This window comes from Arvicanthis niloticus, chromosome 14 (genome assembly GCF_011762505.2).
Source record: "Arvicanthis niloticus isolate mArvNil1 chromosome 14, mArvNil1.pat.X, whole genome shotgun sequence".
NCBI classification, from domain to species: domain Eukaryota; kingdom Metazoa; phylum Chordata; class Mammalia; order Rodentia; family Muridae; genus Arvicanthis; species Arvicanthis niloticus.
In genome coordinates, this window is record NC_047671.1 from 7,303,244 (window position 1) to 7,323,992 (window position 20,749).

The 20,749-nt window shown below is 48.4% G+C and overlaps 1 protein-coding gene across 4 annotated transcripts in view; it reads right to left on the bottom strand.

The window, feature by feature from the left end:
* Positions 1–3,160: 3,160 nt before the first annotated feature.
* Mbp (myelin basic protein) overlaps positions 3,161–20,749 on the bottom strand; it is a 113,738-nt gene continuing 96,149 nt past the window's right edge. For 2 of the 4 annotated variants that reach the window (XM_034517760.2, XM_034517758.2), the window contains 5 exons: positions 15,896–15,994; positions 13,795–13,830; positions 13,369–13,401; positions 9,778–9,900; positions 3,161–4,713 (listed from right to left, as the gene is read on the bottom strand). In XM_034517760.2, the coding sequence (XP_034373651.1) occupies positions 4,669–4,713; positions 9,778–9,900; positions 13,369–13,401; positions 13,795–13,830; positions 15,896–15,994 (336 nt within the window). In that variant the 3' untranslated portion in view covers positions 3,161–4,668. The remainder of the gene's footprint in view (positions 4,714–9,777; positions 9,901–13,368; positions 13,402–13,794; positions 13,831–15,895; positions 15,995–20,749) is intronic. The other 2 variants (XM_076912367.1, XM_034517759.2) reach the window with 1 other exon arrangement.

Sequence of the window (20,749 nt, forward strand, 5' to 3'; positions counted from 1 at the left end):
CACAGCTGTTATTGGAGCTAAGCAGAGTAGCAATCCTGGCTGGTGTTAAGTGCTGAGGAATCCTGCCTTCCTACACCCACACAAGTCCAATATGTGTTTCTCACATATTCTTGGATGTGTGGCCTTCCACTGGGGCATGGTCAGTTTGCCAGAAGCAGCACTCTCAAAGAAAGCTGGTTCTCCCTTTTCTAGCAGGGAGCCTGAAACCACTAGGCTAGGGCTGAGAAATCTCACACGCTGTCTTTCCCCATGCGGGATTTTGTCTGCCTTGTGTTTGTGCAGGCTTGTGTTTATATCCATAGATTAATGCATATCTCAACCCATCAGAGAAGCTTCTCTTTGCAGTTGATGGCATCTTGGTGTGGTGTCTCTTGCCGTGATAAAACACCACATGTAGGCACGTATTTTTCGTAACTTACTTTAATAAGGGTTCAACTTCCTCTCTGGCCTGCCACCCACCAGAGGTAGTGGAAAGGAAAGGTTACTAGGATACATGGGAAGTGGACCAGTTTAGAAATAGTTCTTTGGTGCGATTCCAATCTTTGTTATTCAGCAACTGCATGCAGTCCAGTCTACCTGGCAGACACCACACATGAATCAGCAAGGGCAGTTCAATCCAGAAGAAACCCAGAGGCCGGCCAACCTGCTCACATCCACAGAAGTGGCAAGAAGCTTCAGGAATCCCACATGAGGTTCTTTGGCAAGTTTCTGTCTGTGAGACCACCGCACGCGAGGCTCAGCAACACAATGTAAGGAGGACAAATGCATGTGTTTCGCCAGCAAACACTAGTGAGGCAGAGCAAGGCAATGCTTGAGCTCCCACTGTGTGTGTGGGGGGGTCCTATTTCTATTCTTTCATCATACATCCTTTTACATGTCTGCTTTAGCAAAACATCCTTTCACCTGTGTCTGCTTCAGTGAAACATTGTTTCATATGTCTGCTTTAGCAAAACATCCTTTCACCTGCATGCCCCAGCAAAACATTGTTTTGACTTAACTGACTTTCCAAAGAGACCAGAAGTTTCCACTTCAACCACGACCAAAAACAGTTCAGGGAGGAAAGGGCTTGTTTCACCTTATAGTTTATAAGTCCATCATAGAGAGAAGTTAGCAACCTCCAGGGAGGAGCTGGAGCAGAAGCCATGGAGAAACACTGCTTATTGCCTTGCTCTCCATGGTTGCTCAGCCTGCTTTCCCTCCAGGACCACTTGTCTACAGTAGGGTGAACCCTCCAGTATCAATTATTTAAAAAATGTCCTACAGACGCCGGTCTTATGGAGGTATTTTTCTAAATGAAGATTCTCTTTTCCAAGGTATGGTTAGGGTTGTGTCAAGTTGACAAAAGCCAACCAGCATAGGCTAATAACTGCAGAGACTCCCACCTGACCAAGGTGCAGAGACTAAGAGACAGTAGAGTGCTCTGCCCTAAATGGGAGATGGATATTATAGCCCTTCGTCCCACAGCTCAAGGTTCCTTGCAGAAGAGATGGAGGGATGGTGGAGAGACTTTAAAATAAACCCAGGGGTGGTGACTGACCACAGCGGGGCAGCTGCTCCTATAAAGTCACAGAAATTGTGGCAGCGATGCAGTTTTAAATAGTGCAAACATCTTTGTATTTTCAGATTCCTTATTTGGGGGAATTTTGTTGGATAAAAAGAGAAGGAGATGAGTGGACACCAGCCTTTGTTATCTTTGTAAGATTGTAAAAATGTTTTTATGTGTGTGAACATCTGCCTGCATGTATATATGTATGTGCATCTTGTGTGTGGCTGCATGTATGTATGTATATCTGTTATATGTCTGCATGCATGTATGTGCATCTTGTGTGTGCCTGCATGTATGTATGTATATCTGTTATATGTCTGCATGCATGTATGTGCATCTTGTGTGTGGCTGCTGCCTGTGGAGTCCCAAAGAAAGTGGCAGATTTTCTGGAACTGAAGTCACACACTGTTGTGAACCTCCATGTGGGTGCTGGAAACCAAACCCAGTTCCTCTGCAAGAGCAACCAGTGCTCTTAACAGCTGATCAGTTCTCTAACCCCAGGTGGGTTTTTGTTGTCTGTTTTTGTTTTTTGTTTTGTTGGGTTTGTTTTTGTTTTAGTGGTGGTGGTGGGGGGGGTGCGTGTTTTGAGACAGGGTTTTTCTTTGTAACATCCCTGGCTGTACTGGAACTTCTTTTGTAGATCAGGTTGGTCTCAGGCTCACAGATCTCCACTTCTGTCTCCCCAGTGCTAGGATTAAAGGCATGCATTTCTGAGATAGCATCTCTAGATTAGAACTCACTGCAGAACCTTGGCTGGCCTCAAATTCACGCAGTCCTCCTGCCTCCACCTTCTGAGTGCTAGAATTATAGACATGAGCCCCTGAGCCCGACCTGGACATAAGGTTTTCAGTCAGTTTGTGGAGTCTGGGAATCTGCACTGGCTCCCTATGCTAGAGCAACTGCCCCAGAGAAAGATTGTGATGCTGGCCCATGGCAAGCTTTCCTTCCTACAGCTCATAAATGTGATGGTTCCATAGCCTTGGAAGCTCAGAAAGGAGCCAGTAGCTCTCTCATAACCAACAGGAAAGGGATTTAGGGTAACCCTTTAGAAAAAGAGTTCTCGCCGGGCAGTGGTGGCGCACGCCTTTAATCCCAGCACTTGGGAGGCAGAGGCAGGTGGATTTCTGAGTTCGAGGCCAGCCTGGTCTACAGAGTGAGTTCCAGGACAGCCAGGACTACACAGAGAAACCCTGTCTCGAAAAAAAAAAAAAAAAAAAGAAAAAGAGTTCTCATCACCAAAATCAACAGCAAGAAAAACACAAAACAAATGAGGGGAGAGAAGAGAGGAAGGATGGGTCACTTAGTCCTTGTCATGGATAAAGCATGTGACCCACTCTTCTGCAGGACGTTTCCTAGCACAGTGGCTTTGAAAACTGTCCTCCTCAGAGTGACTGAAAATCCTTTCCCTTGTGTGTCATGGGTCACTGTCCTATGTTACCTCTACGCTATCCACTTGGTGTATTGATGCATGACCCCTGAGGTATTCTCCCGAGGGCACTGGGACGCGACCTGGTGCTCCTGAGGAAGAGCACTCTATCCTGTGACGGGGCTGCGTTACATGGGCTCACCTCTTTACGAGCCAGAATGCAAAATGAGACACCTGTGCAACGATCATTGCAAGTTTATTATTTTATTTCAATATTCAAGAACAGTAGGTGCTTCTGTCCAGCCATCCTGTAGCTGCGCTGTCTGGACGAAGCCATGGGCAAGGTTGTTCAGTCACACTGGAGGGTGAACACTCCTGTGGAACGATCTGGAGGGTTTGTTTCTGGAAATTTCTTCCCTGCTTTTCTCTTACCCTCACGTTACTGTGGCAATACATTAATAGGTGTTATCTTAGACCCACACTCTACTCAGAATTAGAACAGATTAACAAGATGTGTATTGGGCTACATCAACCATCACCTTCCTTCCTAGGGGTGACAGGGCCAGTGTGGGGCTCTTTGGAAGCTCTATAGAAGACATGGTAAATCAAAAGACATAGTATGTTAGAGGGATGGGGAGGTGTCTATGGACATTAGAAGACTAGAATTCTGAGCTCCTCATCCCTGGGGGGGTCGCCCAGGCCAGCCCTGCATCCAGGGCAGCGACTTGATTCAGTGACAGGAACCCTCCTAAAGCTAAGAATTCTTCCTTTCTAGGAGGCAGGGAATGGTTATTTTTCCACTGAGGTTAGTATGTACCAATGGGCACTGCCATGGCAAGCTGCCGCTGACCACCCTAACGTGAGAAGTGGCCATTGGGACAGCACGGGGCCACCAGAGAACTCCTGCAGTCCCACTTCCAGATGCACCATGTCCTTGGACTCTCCCTGGGCTCTGAGAGGAAACGGGATTCTTAAAAGCACCTGCTCTGGGGAGCCACTGAGGAGAGATGGTGACATTCGGCAGCCACACATGGCATCTCCAGCGTGTTCCCCTAAGTCCCCGTTTCCTGTTGGGGCCACTGCCCAGCCCGCTCGCCCCTTTCCTTCCCTCTGCCACGCTCGAAATCAGCTGGTGGGGTGCAGGGAACAGCTGGCCTGGAAGCGTCCCCAGGGCTACCCCACTCTGGACTCTCACAGCTGCCCAGCCTGTGCTCACATACCACAAGCCCCCGTTGTATAAGCCACTCCAAGACTGTCTGATCCTGTTAGGAAAAACAAAGCTCTTTAGGGGGAAGAAAACAAAGGAAGCCTGGACCACACAGTCCCCTGCGCCATGCTCTCTGGCTCCTTGGCGATGTGCCTGTCTTTCCGCAGTGCCCACGGAAGCTGGAGGGGTGCGCCTCACCGTGAAAAGAAAGTCTGAGGATGGAGTAAGGGTGAACTTGAAAGGGTGTCCGTGCACTTGAACCTCCGGAGTCGATCAAGGTACACGGGGGGGGCGGGGGGGGGGAACGGGGGACGGGGGACAAGTCAGGGCTGAGAAGACCCCGAGGAAACTCAATCTTCAAATGAAAAGGGACAAACTGTTTTAACCAGTCGGGGTGCCGTGGGCCTGGCCCCACCTTGTTCACGGCTCCACGGGATTAAGAAAGGGTCTGCTCTAACTAGCTAATTGGTGCAAGTAGAATTAAAAGTTTAAGGCAGTTATGTTAAGAAGCCGAGGGCAGGATTCGGGAAGGCCGAGCAGGGAGGGCTCTCAGCGTCTCGCCATGGGAGATCCAGAGCGGCTGTCTCTTCCTCCCTGGGAAAAAGGAAAAGACAGGAGTTAGGCACAAGCCGGTGTGGCTGCGGGGTGTCACTTCCCCTCCACAATGCTGGTTCTGTGGTTGTCCAATCACAAGCCGTTCGGGCCAGAAGTGATATCCCAGGACTCAGAATAGTTCTCGACCTCCTTCAGAAAGCACTAACTGGAGTTTGTAGCTTAAGGCAAAGCCCCTTGCCAGTGAGCCACAGGGCGTGGGCGTGTCTAAGGCGCCCACATCTTTGCCTTTGCAGAGAGAAGGCTATTTTCTCAGCTAGGAAATTGAGGACAGTGTAAGTGGGGACTGGGACCACTGTCCACAGTGTGTTCTCAGAAAGTGGCTTCGGTGCCGAGCGTAAGAGCTGTCCCTGGCACGGGGAAAGCACCCTGCCAGTGAACTATTGCCACTGCTACCAAAAGACACTAGCAACACACGGGAGTGTGTGAAGGAGAGCACGACAAGGCTCTTGGAACCCTGAATTAATGTTTTTTTTTTTTCCTAGACACTAAGTTTGAAATTAAAAATGAGATGTGCCATGTGCCAAATCAGCTTGAGAGGTAGGGCAGCCTACATGGACACAAGTGGTGTGGAAACCAAGGAGTCAGAGCTTGGTCACACTCCGCCTGGACACACCTTGGGGGACTTGACTCCTTTTCTTTTTGTGTTGTTCTTTTTAATCATTTGGATTCTTCCCGGCTTCTGTTGCCCATCTTATGTTAAAGACACTACATACTTTTTTTTGTTTTGTTTTGTTTTTCGAGACAGGGTTTCTCTGTGTAGCCCTGGCTGTCCTGGAACTCATTCTGTAGACCAGGCTGGCCTCAAACTCAGAAATCCACCTGCCTCTGCCTCCCAAGTGCTGGGATTAAAGGTATGTGCCACCACTACAGGGCTACATACATCTTTTAAAGATTTCCTTTAGATTGTGAGTCCAGAGATGGAGACATACAGGTTGCCATTCCTCAGCTGAGTACGAGGCACCCACATTCTCAAGCAAGAGTGTGTAATGTCTCCCAAGCTCACCCACGGAGTATGGAACAAGCCCAGCCAGCTGCTTAAGTCGAAGTGAAGCCACTTGTTGCCTTTGCAAGCACAGAGGGTGCCACTGTGTTAGCCCCTTGAGGGATTGACTGTCTTTCAACAGTGTGATTGAAGACTGACTATGAAGTCACCTCTGGGGTGAAGTCTTTCTCTAGGATGGGGGCTCTGGCCTTACCTGGTGATATGCCTTGCCCTGACCCAGCTTTTCCTACATGGATCATGGGCAGAGCAATGCCTGGGCCCTGCAGAACACTGAGTTCCTGGGAAGTTCTAGGATCTGTGTTCTAGAAAACACAGTGTGCCTGGGCTGAAATGCAGGAGTCCAGCCAGGCCTCAGATGACTTCTTTTATGAAACTTAATGGTGGATACACCAGTGACACGTTCTAGTAGTTGCTGAACACCTGCCTGGAGCAGAGGTCCTTCTACCTTGTACTCACAGCCAAGCTTGAGTACACAGTTTATATGATGGTCAAAGATCAGAGAAGTTGAGTCATTATCCCAAGGTCAGCCAGCAGAGGGGATCGAGGGCTAGAGCCAGCAAGGTGGGCACCGTTGCTTCCATTTTATTTTATGCCTTTTGTCTCTTGTGCCACTTGCTCTGTCTTTGGTGGGCTTTAGGCCCCATAACTGACACACCTGTGCTCACCAGGTACAGCTTGGCTTGGACATGTACCTGAGGATGTGAAGTGAGCGTTCTCTGCTAAAAGCATGAATATCTTTGTCCCCATGAGACCCTGTAACCTCACGAGGATGCTCCAAGAGGCAAAGGCTCCTTTTATCCACCTAGAAATAAGATGAGGTCCCAAAGACACAGGAAGCCATTGATTCTCTCCAGCCAGGTGCTAACTGCCACCCCGAACGAGCAAATCAGAGCCCTTCCCTCAGAGCTGGCTGCCAAGAGTTTAAAAAAAAAAAAACAAAAACAAAAAGCAGAACAAAACAAACAAAAAAAGCAGACAAGCAGGAAGCAGTCTGGGTAGAATGGTATTAAGAGGCAGGAAGCCCTTGTGCTCTTCCAGCCTGGTCACACAGCCTGTCAGCCCACATGAGCTACCTATGCAACACGCTTTAATTATACCCACATGCACTGGGAATCACCAAAGCTTCCTTGATCTACATAGAAATTTAAAGCAATTTACAAAGCTGTTTACAGAAAGAAGCCCAGGGAAGGTGTCCAACCTATTTGAGAAATGTGAGTCTCACACACTCCTGATGCCAGCACACAGGTCACACATGCATCTGAGTGTAGCTGTGGGGACAGTCTTATCTCGTGAACATCCTTTAGGCACCACCCACGACCATGCATGTCTCCTGGGTGGGGGCACTGAGCAGCCCAACCATAGGACACCAGGTTGATTCTGTCCCACGCTATGTGTCTAAGGCTTTCTGAGCCTAGAGCAAAGTTATGCAGATGGATGAACAGGGTTTCCCAGGTGGGTGTGGCTGCCAAGGAAGCTGCTAGCATCTGGAGCTAGCAGAAGGTCTAGGGAACCAATGTCCAGGATGGCAGTGAGGTCATTCAGCACAGGTGACCCCTGGCTAAATTCAGAAGTCACTGGAAAAAACACATTTCCACACCCTTTCCTTAGGCCTTCAGAACCTAGGCAGTAGGCCAAAAAGAGTGTTAACTTGAAGACCTGGGACAGAATTTATTTTTTTACTTTGATCTACCTTGGGGAGTGGGTAGTGCCTACACTTTGTGGTGGTTCTCTTAGGAAACATACACCTCAGAGTCGAACCTTTGCACATCTCAGTGTCGACCACGGCCTGACAAATGGTTCTAGAATGGAGCTTGTCTCCTCATTCTTATCAGAAACAAAGGCACTTAGGATCGAAAATATGAGAATCCCCTTTTTTTGCAACTATGCAGCCCCCTTGGGGCCAAACACGAGAGGCAGATGAGGAATCCAGCAGGGCAACTCCCATCCACCACCCCGTCTGTGGGAACAGTACAGCTGGTGCAGACGCTACAAAGCGAGAGTCAGCAGAGCAGATTCTCACACTGTTCCTTGAACCATCAGCCGCCTCTGCCTGGATATTAATCTTTTATCCAAAGAAGAAAGAGCTGGAGATGCTGGTACCACAGTAGGTGGCACCCTAAGGTTCACACCTGCAGTGGGGGCTCTGGTTCACAAGCCTCTATGGTCCAGGTTGTTCGTCTCTGCCTCAAAAAAGAAGCTAGCTGTGGAGAGCAGAGAAAAGCTGACTGTGTTTTCTATCAGAGCCCAGACAGAGGTCTCCTCGATTCGATGGAGTGAGCAAAAATGGTAGCTTTGGATGCCACACTAGGACTCAAGGAAACTTCTTAGTGCCAGGACATTCAGGAGCCATGGACTCCAGGGATGACAAATGCCCCAGAGCCTTAAGTTAGCATAGAAGCCACCTCCAGCAGCTGCCAGGGACGACATCAATGTGTCTCACCCTGCCTCTCTCCAACCTAGAGACCCTGTGACGTAAGATTCATAAATGGAGAATTATCTGTGTCACTAGATTCCTGGATCTTTATAAACAAAAGAAGTTCCTTCTGTATCATCCAGCCCAGAGACTCCATAACCCAGTTGCCACTTTTCATCATCTCTGTCAGTCAGACAACTGTCACCGGATTGCAAGCCTCATCTGCCAGGTCCCAGGATCAGGGTCACAGTCAAAGCTCTCTTTTTGGTGGCTGGCTCTCACTCTTCTCCTGGCCCAGCATGTCAAGGAAGACTCAGCTGGTTTCTGCTCCTAGAACCCTCTGAGGCTTTCTCCACATGTTCCTCGGCCTTCCGTGCTGTTCCTACACTGCATGCTAGCTCCTCTTTTGTGTCTTAGCAAGTTATCACACCTCTGCCTGGGAGATACAACTGTAGCATTCTCCCCATGCTACACTTGGCACCTTAGTATCTTTCTTTTACTGAATGTTTTCCCCAGAACTGGTTTAGCTTCTCAGATTTGAGGGGGGTTGGCCCTGCCTGCTATGCCTCTAGGCCTCCTCCTTCCAGGAAGGCAGCCCTGGCCCAGATTATCCTGGCTGTCCTGACCGTGGTCATTGTGACCATTGGGGATGTGCACTGCTATTTAGAATTGCTGAGAGGGGAGTTTTTAATTAGAGGAAATCTGGAACTTGGTTCAGAGTCAAAACCTGACCTGGGTACCTGTGTTTCTCCAAGATAGATCTCACCTTTGGGGTTTCCTGGGGAGGACACAGGACATGTCTGAGCTCTAGTCTTCACTTTGAGGTGACCTTTTTAGAGCTACATTGTGAGTTTTCTACACCAGGCCAGCATTGCTGAATAAAGCCGCCATTAGCTTGTGCTGGAGACAGCTCCATGCCTGCCATGAGCTCCACCACCATCTCACCAGATGTGAGGTAAGTGGGCACATCACTCCCTACACCATGGATAAGGAAACCATGTCTCAGAGAGGCCAGGAGCTGAAGCCACAGAGGAACAACAACAACAACAACAAAAAATGACCCTGACATCTCTCATTGGGTCTGTATGATTCTAGCACCTATGTGGCTAACTGTAGGCCCCTTCCTGGGTTTTTCTGGGTCCCTTTGGGTGATTTTAGTGAGGCTCCCTCAGGGGATTCCTCTCAGCCACTTCCATGTACAGGTGCCACTCATTCCCACCTAGACCCTTGGCTGGAGACCAGGTCAATGGTCCACCTGACTATCATCTCTAGGGAGAAAGGAGCCACACTGTGAGGCCCAGGGAATTCCTGTGATAGCACCATTTGGAAAGACTCTTGGCTTCACTTTAATTTCCTAAGACGTCCAGAGGGAAGGCAGAGCTACTTGGCTAAGAGCAAGTGGGGGAAGGTAGGTTTATGGGTGGAGGAGGACACTGAACCCTTGGGCAAGCTCAGCTGAGGATTCTGGAATTTGTCTTTCTGCTAACTCTTCCTGACCCCTGGCATTACCCTGGGGACACGGCTTTGCCTGGAGGAGTGGGGCACAGTGAACAGAGAGCATGGCTCCAGGCTCCCACTTCCCACAGAGGTGCCCAGGTGTTTCCCCGTGGTAGGAATGTTACATTACCAGCTTAAAGATTTTGGAAAGCGTGCCCTGGGCGTCGTAGGCCCCCTTGAATCCCTTGTGAGCTGATTTATAGTCGGAAGCTCTGCCTCCATAGCCAAATCCTGGCTTCTGCCCCTCGGCCCCCTGCAAGAAAAGACCAGAGCTCAGTGTTCGCTCATAGATGCCACCGGGGACTACCCAGGAGGACATTAGCCACCAGGTGACATCAGTGAATCATTTGGGAGCGAGAGCAGCACAGAGCTCTGATGGGGGAGGGGCTGGAGAAGTGCCGTCCCCAAGTCCATCCGTGGGTGTTGCTGGAGAACAAAGGGCCTGGACCAGGAGTGCTGAATATTCCAGGGCACAAGTGCCCAACTTTACAGACAGCTGCGGAGGTCCGTACCAGGGCAGCCTTGTGAGAAAAAGGCAAGCATCTCTCAAATTCTCACCAAGGGCTTCCATCCTCCTCAGAGGAGGAAGCCCACCAAAGGTACTCAAGCCCAGGGGCCAGGAATGTCACCCTCTGCCTGGCCTTTCACAGCTCAGATTCTGCCTACCCATGCTCTGGGCCTTGGAGGAAGAGGAGGAGGAGGGGAAGGAAGAGGAGGAGGAAGAGGAGGAGGGGAGAAGGAGGAATAAGAGAAGGAGGAGGGGAGGAAGAAGAAGGGAAGGAGGAGGAAGAGTGGGAGAAGAAGAGAAGGAGAAGGAAGAGGAGGAGGAAGAAGAGGAGGGGGGAAGAAGAGGAATAAGAGAAGGAGAGAGGAGGAGGGGGAAGGAGGAGGAGGATGAAGAGGAGGAGGGGGCTGTGGACTGTGTAAATTTTACCTCTCCTAAAGGAAAAGACAGATTTTCCAGTCTTTGGGACAGAACAGCCTCTCAAAGTGGCCATGGTATGACCTAGATTCAGATTCCTAACTGGTGCTTTGGGCTGCTAACACTGTGCAGGAAGCATGCTGGACCTGATGACAGCTCCTCTCTCTTTCTAGGTGGGCGACTTACCAGTGTGGGAGCCTCAGTTTACACTAGAGTTGGTATTGATCTTTCATTCACAGGATGAGGCAGGTCGTAAGTGCCCTACCTTTGCCATTTGTGTCCTTATAGAGTTGGGCACTAAGGGGGACAGGCACCCCTCCTCCTGCCTCCACTGGTCCATGGTCCCTCTCACTCTGTGGATGATGGACAGTGAGAACTGAAATATAAGACTCTCTGGGTTCCAGAGCTGGCTCATCCACAAAGGATGCCCTCAGTAACCCTGAGTGATGACACCAGCATTCTGAGTAAGGTCTTCATCAGGCCTCAGTGTGAAGTTCAGCAGGCTGACCAGAAAAGCCTCTGTCTGCATCATAGAGCCCCGCCTCAAGGGCAGGGCACAAGACTTTGCCATGGATTTGCCGAGGAAATGGGAAAGCAGTTGTCACTACTAACAGCTCCAGCATCAGGACCAGCCACCAGCCTGAGCCATGCCTAGCGCCTCAGCATCCCATGCTGTTTCACACAGCAAACATTATTGTACAAGATGGATGTTGAGAAGCAACCCAGCCACTTACCATCTAAGATATGCTGAAGGCAGGATTAAGACACTTCCAGTTCTATGTACCTGGCCATCTCGAGCAAGATGGAAGCTGGACCCTGGCCATATGAGCCAGTGTTCTCCCCTGATTCCAGCTACTTACATCATTCCCTCTCTTTAGCCTGTGTCAGGGACAGATAGTGGCCCCTGTGTCAGGAGGCTGTTTCGGTTTCAGGTGTTCCATTAGGATAAAGAGTGGGGACAAGAAGGGGACAAGGTCTAAGATGAACGTTCGGTTGGGCAAGACAGAGCCACCCATGCATCCTGGAGGTTTCATGGACACACAGACTCCCAGATACCACAGGGAAGGGTTGTGGCACTTGGGGACAGTGACACCAAGTACACAGGCAGCTAAGTGTCAGAAATGGGCTTCTCTGGGTGGCCTCTCAGTCCCAGACTATGGCTTTTCTCCCAGACCAAGAATTTCTGGGACCTGAACAGCTCAACTCTCAGATCAACAATGTGGGGCTTTCCCAGTCTATTTTGTCTTGGAAACATGGATCGCAGCATCAAGACATAGACAACAGAGTTTTGAGAAAGCAAGAAGGAGTTTCTGAAAGTCCAGACAAGAAAGCCATCCTGAAAAGAGATGATGAAAACCCAAAGGAACTTGGGACCAAGAGAGACCCCAGGGGGCCTTGTGAGACCAAAACTAGAGATCACAGAGAGAGATACCAAGACCTTGCCTGTTTGCTGCTGAGCCAAAGGGCCTCTCCTCCTCCCACTCCCTCAATGTTTATACAATGCTGTGGCAACCCACACGTAAGACATACGAGGCAGTAGCTAAATTAAGAATTCTGGGTAAAAACAGATGTCATTCTTCACATCATCCTTGTCTCCGCTGGCACAGAAAGTTAAAGATAAAAAGAGGCCATGGGTGGAGGCTGGATAGACACCTTGCTGTCACCAGTTCTGAAGATGTTTTTCATGTGAGAAAAAAAAAAAGTAGGTATGTTTACATCAAGTAGTTCACAGCTCAGTATGAGAACGTTCGGGAATGGTTCAGGAGTTCCATGAATTTCCCCTGTCTTTCAAGCAATCCTTCCTCTCATATCTCTCCTCTATCTTATTTTTACTTTCTGAGACAGCGCAACTCCGTGGCCCCACTACATGGGGTCACTCTGCTCTTTCAGCAATCCTCTTGCCTCTGCATACTGAGTACTGGCATTACAGAGGTGTGACCCATGCTTGACCCTGTCTTCTCCCTACTGGTGTTTCTACTGTCCCTCTCCCCCCTGTCTCCTCCCTCTTCCCTCTCCTCTCACTTTTTCTCTTGTGTGTTGTTTGGCTGGCACAAACAGGCTCTGTACCACACTGTCCATAGACAAACGACCTCTCACCCTGCCCCACCTCTGGCTAACAGGCTGGTGTTTGTGCATCTGTATAGCTCTGAAAATTACAGCTATTTAACAAGGAAAACAAAGGACCATATCTAGTATTTGCTAGCTAGACTTGGTTAGGGTCTATATCAGTAAGCATTTTAAATTGGCGTAGACATGAAAACTTGCTAATATTTAGAAGCCAAGCTGTTTGACCAATTAAAACCATCATTGAAACCCTGATTTTGTGTCTAAAAACATAAAACCCCAAAGGCAGTTTAGTGGGCTGGTGTTAGTTACCACCAACACACAAACAAAACCCCAGATCTCCTGGATTAATGGGTAGAAGGGTTATTAGAAATTAAACAACTGATTTAGCGCTGTTCTTTGGATCAGCGGTACTGTTTTAAGGGGTGGGCAGCAGTGTGTTTAGTCTGCTGGGTCTTGCAATGTGCCCCTTCCTTGGGAAGGAGCTCAGAACACGTGTGGGGAAGAGGTATACAGGGCTTTGCCATGCTCAGGATTCAGCAGCCTGGCAGCAATCCACACTGAAAGGCTTCCTTCCTGCCCTGAAATAGAAAACAGCCTGCCAAGCATGGTGGGCGAGCTAGGCTGGGTAGGACAGAAAAGGCGAGTGTTAAGCAACTGAAAGAACTTAGAAGTCAGTGGCTGCAAGGGCTGCAGGGGATGAGGAAGGAGAGGGAAAACGCAGTCATCACCTACCCAGCTAAATCTGCTGAGGGACAGGCCTCTCCCCTGTGAGGAAGAGAAAGAAACAGTGACGACAGAAACATTGATGTGGTGATCGCCCCGGACAAAGTCCTGAAACCGACAGGAACAACCAGATGGCATTCCTCCCCCCAGGAGGAGCAGGGTCCCTCAAATGCACCACATTCAGGGATTGTCAGGCTCACTCGAAGCTCCAAGGCTAGGGTGTGAATCCCAGCTCAGGGGGACACTGCTTGGAAGCACTGGCCATGGATGCATAGCTGGAGACCCTTTGCATCTCCGTCCCAGTGGGAGCCTCTGGGAGCAAGACTTGGGCAAGTTCCGGGAGTCTTGAGCTCAGTTCCATTTGGAACACATTTTGGGATTTCAGGGTAATCGTGTGAATAAACTCTGAATGGATCAAAACATCTAAGCCCTTACCTTTCCTTGGGATGGAGGTGGTGTGCGAGGTGTCACCTGAAAGACAGAGAGGGGTGGGCTGCAGTGACTCACTTTCCTGTAGGAAGCCCCACGCCCTCCCAGAGGGTCCTGCTAGCTCATGTCTACAACCATGGCGCCAGTGTATCAGGCACCAGAAGCTAGCACATATCTCTATATCATGCCCTTCCTGGTGCTGAAAATGGTGCATCTACTGATGCTCAGATCCAACATGATGCCCTATTTAGAAAAAAAAAGATCTCGTGTCTGTGTGTGGGATGTGAACGCAGACACCCATGGAGGCCAGCAGTCACACTGGGACGGGAGCTACAGACAGTTATGAGCCACCAGCATGACTGCTGGGAATTGAACCCTGATCCTTTGCAAGAGCAGTGTGCTGGCTAGTTTTATGTCAACCTGACGAAAAACAGAATCGTTTGGAAAAGGGGAGTTTTATTTCAGAAAATGTCTTCATAAGATTTGTCTGCAAATCTGTAGTGTATTTTCTTAATTAATGATTTAGTAAGAGAGCCGAGGCCACCATGGGTGGGGCCATCTCCGAGGAGGTGGCCCTGGAGCATTTAAGAAACAGGCTGACCAAGCTATGGGGACCAAGTCAGTAGGCAGCCTTTGGTCAAGGTGTTTCATCACAGCAATAGGAAGTCTAAGACTAGTAGGACCTCTATTAACTGCTGAGCCATCATCCAGCCCCTCACCATGGGCTTAAAACAAACAACTTTATTGTGGTTGTTTGAATGGGAGTGGCCCCCATAGGCTCATATGCGTGAATGCTTAGTGCCCAGCTGGTGGAACCATTAGGAGGTGTGGCCTTGTTGGGAGAGGTGTGTCACTGGGGGGGGGCATTCCCACTCAGTGCTCTATCTCTCTCTCTCTCTACCTCCCATATCTATCTATCTATCTATCTATCTATCTATCTATCTATCTACCATCTCTTTATATTTATCTATCATCTATCAATCATTTATCATCTATCAATCATCTAGCTGTGTATTTATCTCTGTCTCCTCCTCATATCTCTATGCCTCATGGTTATGTTTGAAGATGCAATTTCTCAGCTACTGCCCTAGTACCATGCTCTCCGCCATGATGGCCATTGACTCACCCTCTGAACTATGAAGCCCAAAGAACCTCTTTCTTTTATATGTTGCCTTGGTCATGATGTCTTATCACAACAATAGAGAGGTAGCTAAGACATTTATTTTGTGGGAGAGTTTAGATTAACACAGAAATTGTAACAAAATCACACATTTCCCCTATACCCATAGGGCATTCCCACACATAGGGCATTCCCACACATAGGGCATTCCCACACATAGGGCATTCCCACACATAGGGCATTCCCACACATAGGGCATTCCCACACATCTGCTCAGCTTTTGTGAGCTAGCATCAGCGTTAATGTGATGCACTTGTTCTAAGTGATAAACAAGCATTCGAGCATTATCATAATCATCACCACCACCTCCATCATCATCACCACCATCATGACCACCACCACCACCACCACCACCATCATCATCATCATCATCACCACCACCACCACCATCATCACCACCATTACCACCACCACCACCACCACCACCATCACCACCATCATCACCACCACCACCACCACCACCATATCATCTGGATGCATCAAGGTTCACTCTATGTGGCATGAATACTATGTGTATTGACAAATGCCATGTGCCTTATGTTACAATGCCACACAGAGCAGTTCTGCTGGCCTAAAAAGTCCTTCATTTCTTTGTTCATCCCCCAGTCCTGGGCAATGCTGATTCACGCCATTTTTATTTCTCAGGGTTACAAAGTCTAAATTTTTAATTAAGCATCTACTAGCTGTCTGGTTTCAGGAAAATGAAATTCTTATCCAAATACACATTTTTTTTTTTAACATGGCAGGTGCACCCATGTTAAGAGTGTCCTTTGGAATCTGGGATGACCTAGGTCCTCCTGAGGGTGGTGTCCCTTGGGCCAGCGGCACTCTGAGAAGAATCCAAAGAGGTTAGGTGTGAGCTAAGACCTCTCTTGGATCCACAGCCTTTCCCTTGATTTCTTGGTTCCCCTGTGCACGGTCACTTACAATGTTCTTGAAGAAGTGGACTACTGGGTTTTCATCTTGGGTCTGGCCGTGCTGCTTCTGGGGCAGGGAGCCATAGTGGGTAGTTCTCGTGTGTGAGTCCTGAAAGAGAGAAGTGTGCAGCTGAGGATGGCGAGGGCGTAGGTGGGCCAGGTCTGTCCTGAGGAAGGCGAGTCTCCACTTCGTGCATCCTGGAGATTTAAGAAGCTGCTGCACCGCCAGACACCTGAGTTAGGCATGGGGCTTAGTGGAGCATGCGTTGTGGGTAACCACAGTTTGCCAGGTGGCTACTCTCTATTTCTGAAGTCATGACTGGCAGAGGGAGTCTGTTCATTAGCTTTGGGATTGTGGCATCATGAGCTAGCCTCTTTGCCTCGTATAACCGGGGTTCCGAGTCTTCCGACATAGGACTATCACTTTCCTATCTTGAGTCAGATGGAAGTAACACCTGCTGTTAATGTCCATCTGAGCCAAGGATTCATAAACCACAGAACCAGAAGGTTCTAGGCCAGTGAATACAGACAAAAGGTACTCTAGCAAACACATGGCCAGTGATTTATCCCAAGTGAGCACAAGCTCAGAGGGGAGACTGAAATGGTTCTGCTTTCTCCTGATGCTGTCCTCCTGGTTGTCACTCTGTACCTGTTCACACAGGGGACATGCACAGCGCCACAGAAACTGTCTACATCTAACCGGGAATCCTTGGAAAGACGCTGCGAGGGGACTTCACAACATCACCGTCCTCAGAGGCCAACAAACAGGGCGTTCTGGAGGAGACTGCACACCGCCCCTCATTTCTCCCTCTGCTGCTCCCAGCACTCAGCAATCACCCTCGTGCTTGCTCGGAGGAACCTCAGCCAAACAGCTGCAGGAAGGACAACAGGAGTGATATGCATAGCCTGTCTCAGGGGTCACGGCGATGTGTCTGGAATGGCAATCCAGTCACTTGAAGCATCCTATCTCTCTGTGCTTGGGGTTGGGAGAGCCCTCTGGGGAGTTTGCCACTAGAAAGGGAAAAGCTGCTTATGCGAGCTTGAGAGGCTGTGCGGCTGTACGTAATGGGCGTGGCTCCGTGGTGAGAACTGGAACTGCACGGGTGCCATTTGCCTAGCACTCAGCCTTCTTCAGGGTTAGGTAACATAGCTTTACTTTCTGCCTTGTAAGCCCGGAGGCTATGGACAAATCTCTACTCCATGTTGGAAGTGATCCTAGCTGTGGGTTTGATCTTTGCCCATCACCCCGATGCTATTCACCCACTTCCGACATCACAGACCTTTGACATAGTTCTTGCCTCCTTTCCTCCAGCACCTCCACCACCAACTCCTCCTCCTCCTCCTTCTTCTCCTTCTTTTTCTTCTCTCTCTCTCTCTCTCTCTCTCTCTCTCTCTCTCTCTCTCTCTCATGCGCACGCACGCAGATACCAAAGCTCACTGCTTCCCAGGGACCACATTCCAAATCTGCTCACTCTTCCAGGCCAACCTCTGCATCCCTTGCCCCACTCCAGGGGGGACTTTCTAAATGGCTTCCCTTTCTTCTGCTCCTCTCCCATCCTTCTTCCTCTGACAGTGAGCGCATCCTGAAAAACCCTTAAGGGCCTCTTCACTTCACACATGCCCAGCAGCCTGCCCAAGCTACAGAATGGCCTTCGCTCTGCCTCAGCTGCTGTGAGGAGCCAGACCTTCCCAGACTGCCACACGTATGCTCTGCCGTCTCCTTATCAGCTTGTCTCTTGGCAATGCCACATCTGTGGAGCGTCAGCTCGGAGAACCCTCTGGCTAATGTGGATACCAGGAGACTGACTATCCTTCTAGGTACATCCCGTCAGCCTGCAACAGTAAATCAGACTCCATTAAACTCAACACCTCACGGAACACTGTTAGGAACATGAACAGACAAGTTGCCGACTGGGAGAAAGTATTTGCAAATCACATATGAAAAAAAAAAAAGACTCAAGTACAAAATATGTTTAAAAAAACCTAAACCTTCAAAACTTCGAAGTAAGAAAGTAAATTGATTAAAAATTGGATAAAACACTTGGACAAGCATTTCACTGAAAGTGTGTGGGGAAAAAACTAAGCACAACAGCTGCTCAATACCAACAGCCATGAAGCTTATGCAAACAGGAGCCATACGTTGATGCTATTACCCACCTATTCAGAGAGCTAAGAAAAAATACGATAATAGCAAGTGTTGACTAGTACAGGGAGCAACTGGAACTCTCCTATGCACTGCAGTGGGAATATAAAATAATGAAGTCACTGGGAAAAACAACTTGGCAGCTTCTTACAGCACTGATTATGCGTTTATGGTATGGCCCTGTGGTCCCATTTCATGCTTTGAAGAATGTAAGAGAAATGCTGTATCTTTGAAAATATATATTTTTTTTTGCAGGAATATACTGAGTATTTACCTTTTGAAGGAAAATAATTTAAATCTAAAATAAAAACATCTACTTGGAGCCTGCACTTGAAGGTTTGTAGAACGTTTTAATCCCTGCAAGCTACAAGAAACTCAGATGTTCTTCATCAAGAGAATCAACATACTCTGACATGCTCATTCAAGGGAATAGGACTTAGTAATAAAATGGACGTTTTGAAAATGTAATGAGACATCACTAAGCCATGCTGCATGAAAGAAGCCATTCAAAAAGATTTCACGTATACTATTTTTTTTATGTGAAATTCTTGAAAGGTCTATCCTGTGGGGAGGGAGACTAGAGTAGAGATGACTGTAGAGAGGAGATGGGGGAAAGGGGGGATTGTGCACACAAAGAAAGGGGCGGCCTTAGGTCAATATATGTTTGTGGTAGTAGTTATACACATTTATAAGTCGGTCAACACATATAACACTCGACATAAAGTGAATCTACTTTGTTATGTATTAGTTTACAAAACAAAACACGCCCATTTAACATGGCTTATGATTGAACAACACGCACCTGAATCATTAAACTGTTCTGTTGGTCTCCTCACCAGAACCCTCGTGGGAAGGCAGCCCGAGCCTCACGTCCATCCCGGAGCTTGCCTTGCAGGTCACACGGTTGCTTAGTTAATTACAATGGCTTGCTCCACATTCCATGTAGGGATGGATATTACAGATTTTCTGAGTGTCTACCAGAGGACACTGGTGATGGGGAAAGCCACCTACAATCTCATGAGCTGATTTCTTTGGGAAGAAGGACTTTCATCTCTACGTGTCTTTTATTAGTTATGAATGTATGTGTTCTCTGGCAGATACATCCTTGCTGTGCTCATAAGGTTAAGTGAAGAGCCCACAGTGGAGGCTTTATTGTTGCTCCCCAAGAGCACAGTCTGTCTCTGCCCTGCATGTCCGCAGCAGAGCAGCTCCTTGTAGGTTACTAAGGAACGGCCATTGTAACAACGTCAGTTTGCCACCAGCAAGAAGGGCCACAGAGCCAAGGCCATAGTTGCTGGCCTGCCAATGACTCCTGGAATCTGGGTGGATTGGTGGTCTTTCCATCTGGCCCCCCTGATTCCAAGGCCTGGTCAGTGAACCCCATGGTTGTGTTTGGAGCTGAGCACTTAGTACAAGTGAGGGTCTGTAAGAATAGTCTCATATTTAAAAATAGAAAGTTCCATTGTTTAGAAAACGGTGCATACTTACAAGAAGGCATTATATGTGACGGCCCTGTCATGGGCCAGCGAAGGCTGCAAGGGGCTTTAGAGGTGCTCCTTCTACAGAGACTTCTTTGCCTATTTCTGTGTTACATCAGGAACCTCATTCTGTGTCAACTTGGCACAGTATTAATAAACAAAGATGACAAACTTCTGAGGCAACATAAAGTAAAATTATGACGAATCATTCTAGAACTATGGAAGGGAACCCTGGCCAACCATATCATTGATGTCTAAGATCCATTAGCCTGCTTATACTGTTTTGAAAAATTCCAATTTCCCTCAGTGGGAAACAGTGCCCACCACCAGCAGGGGGTGCTCAGACATACTCTCTGCACAGGTCCTGAAAGGGGTTTTCATGTGTTTTCCAACCTCTTTGTAGGTTGTAAAGTTGGGAATGGCTAAGCTTGGAACTTCTATCAGAGGTCGGTAGTCATCAGACTGGTGTCGGCTTGCTCTGCAGAAGAGACGCTGCATCCTAAGAACAGCTCGAGACACATCCTCACCCTTTGCAGTTTATTACAGGTCATGAACTTTAAGAATAGCCATTTCACAATAAAGTGGGGCCTAGGGTTTTATGGTTAAGCAAAATAAAAAGTGTCCACTTCTTACTTTATTCTGGCCTGAGAAGGGTCCCCCTTGCCTGGAAGCCAGACCAGCATTACTCAGGTTTTAGAGTTACACTTTCTTCTGTCTCCAAGCAGATTCATATAAACAATGAAAAAACAAAGTTGACTCACTTTTAAGCAGAAAATGCTATGCCCCCTTGCTGACCTGAAGCCAAACCCATCACCCAGCTCCACTGTCTTCCTTGGCTTCATTTGTAGGGAGAAACTGAGACACAAAGGAGTTCAGGGACCTTCCCGCTGAGGCCCTGGGGAGTCCAGGCCCAGTGCTGGGGATGACCACAGTGAACCAGGTAGATTGGGACTGGAGAGCACGGAAGGATCACATGATTAGCGACAGATACAGGAGGCTGCTGGTCTGTTATATAGCAAGTCATAAGACGTGGGAGAGGAGTCGAGTTTAAAATCACGGGTTTTACCCATTTATTTCAAGGTTTGCAGATGTATATTAGGTTCTGAAGCTGTGGGCCAGAAAGAATTGTTTATATCTGAGGGAAAGAACTGAACAGACGGATGGAGTCCACTAGGCCTGGGAAATCCTAATTAAGTTGGATTTGAAAATGTAGTCTCAGGTAAGGTTAAAGACAGGATTTCCC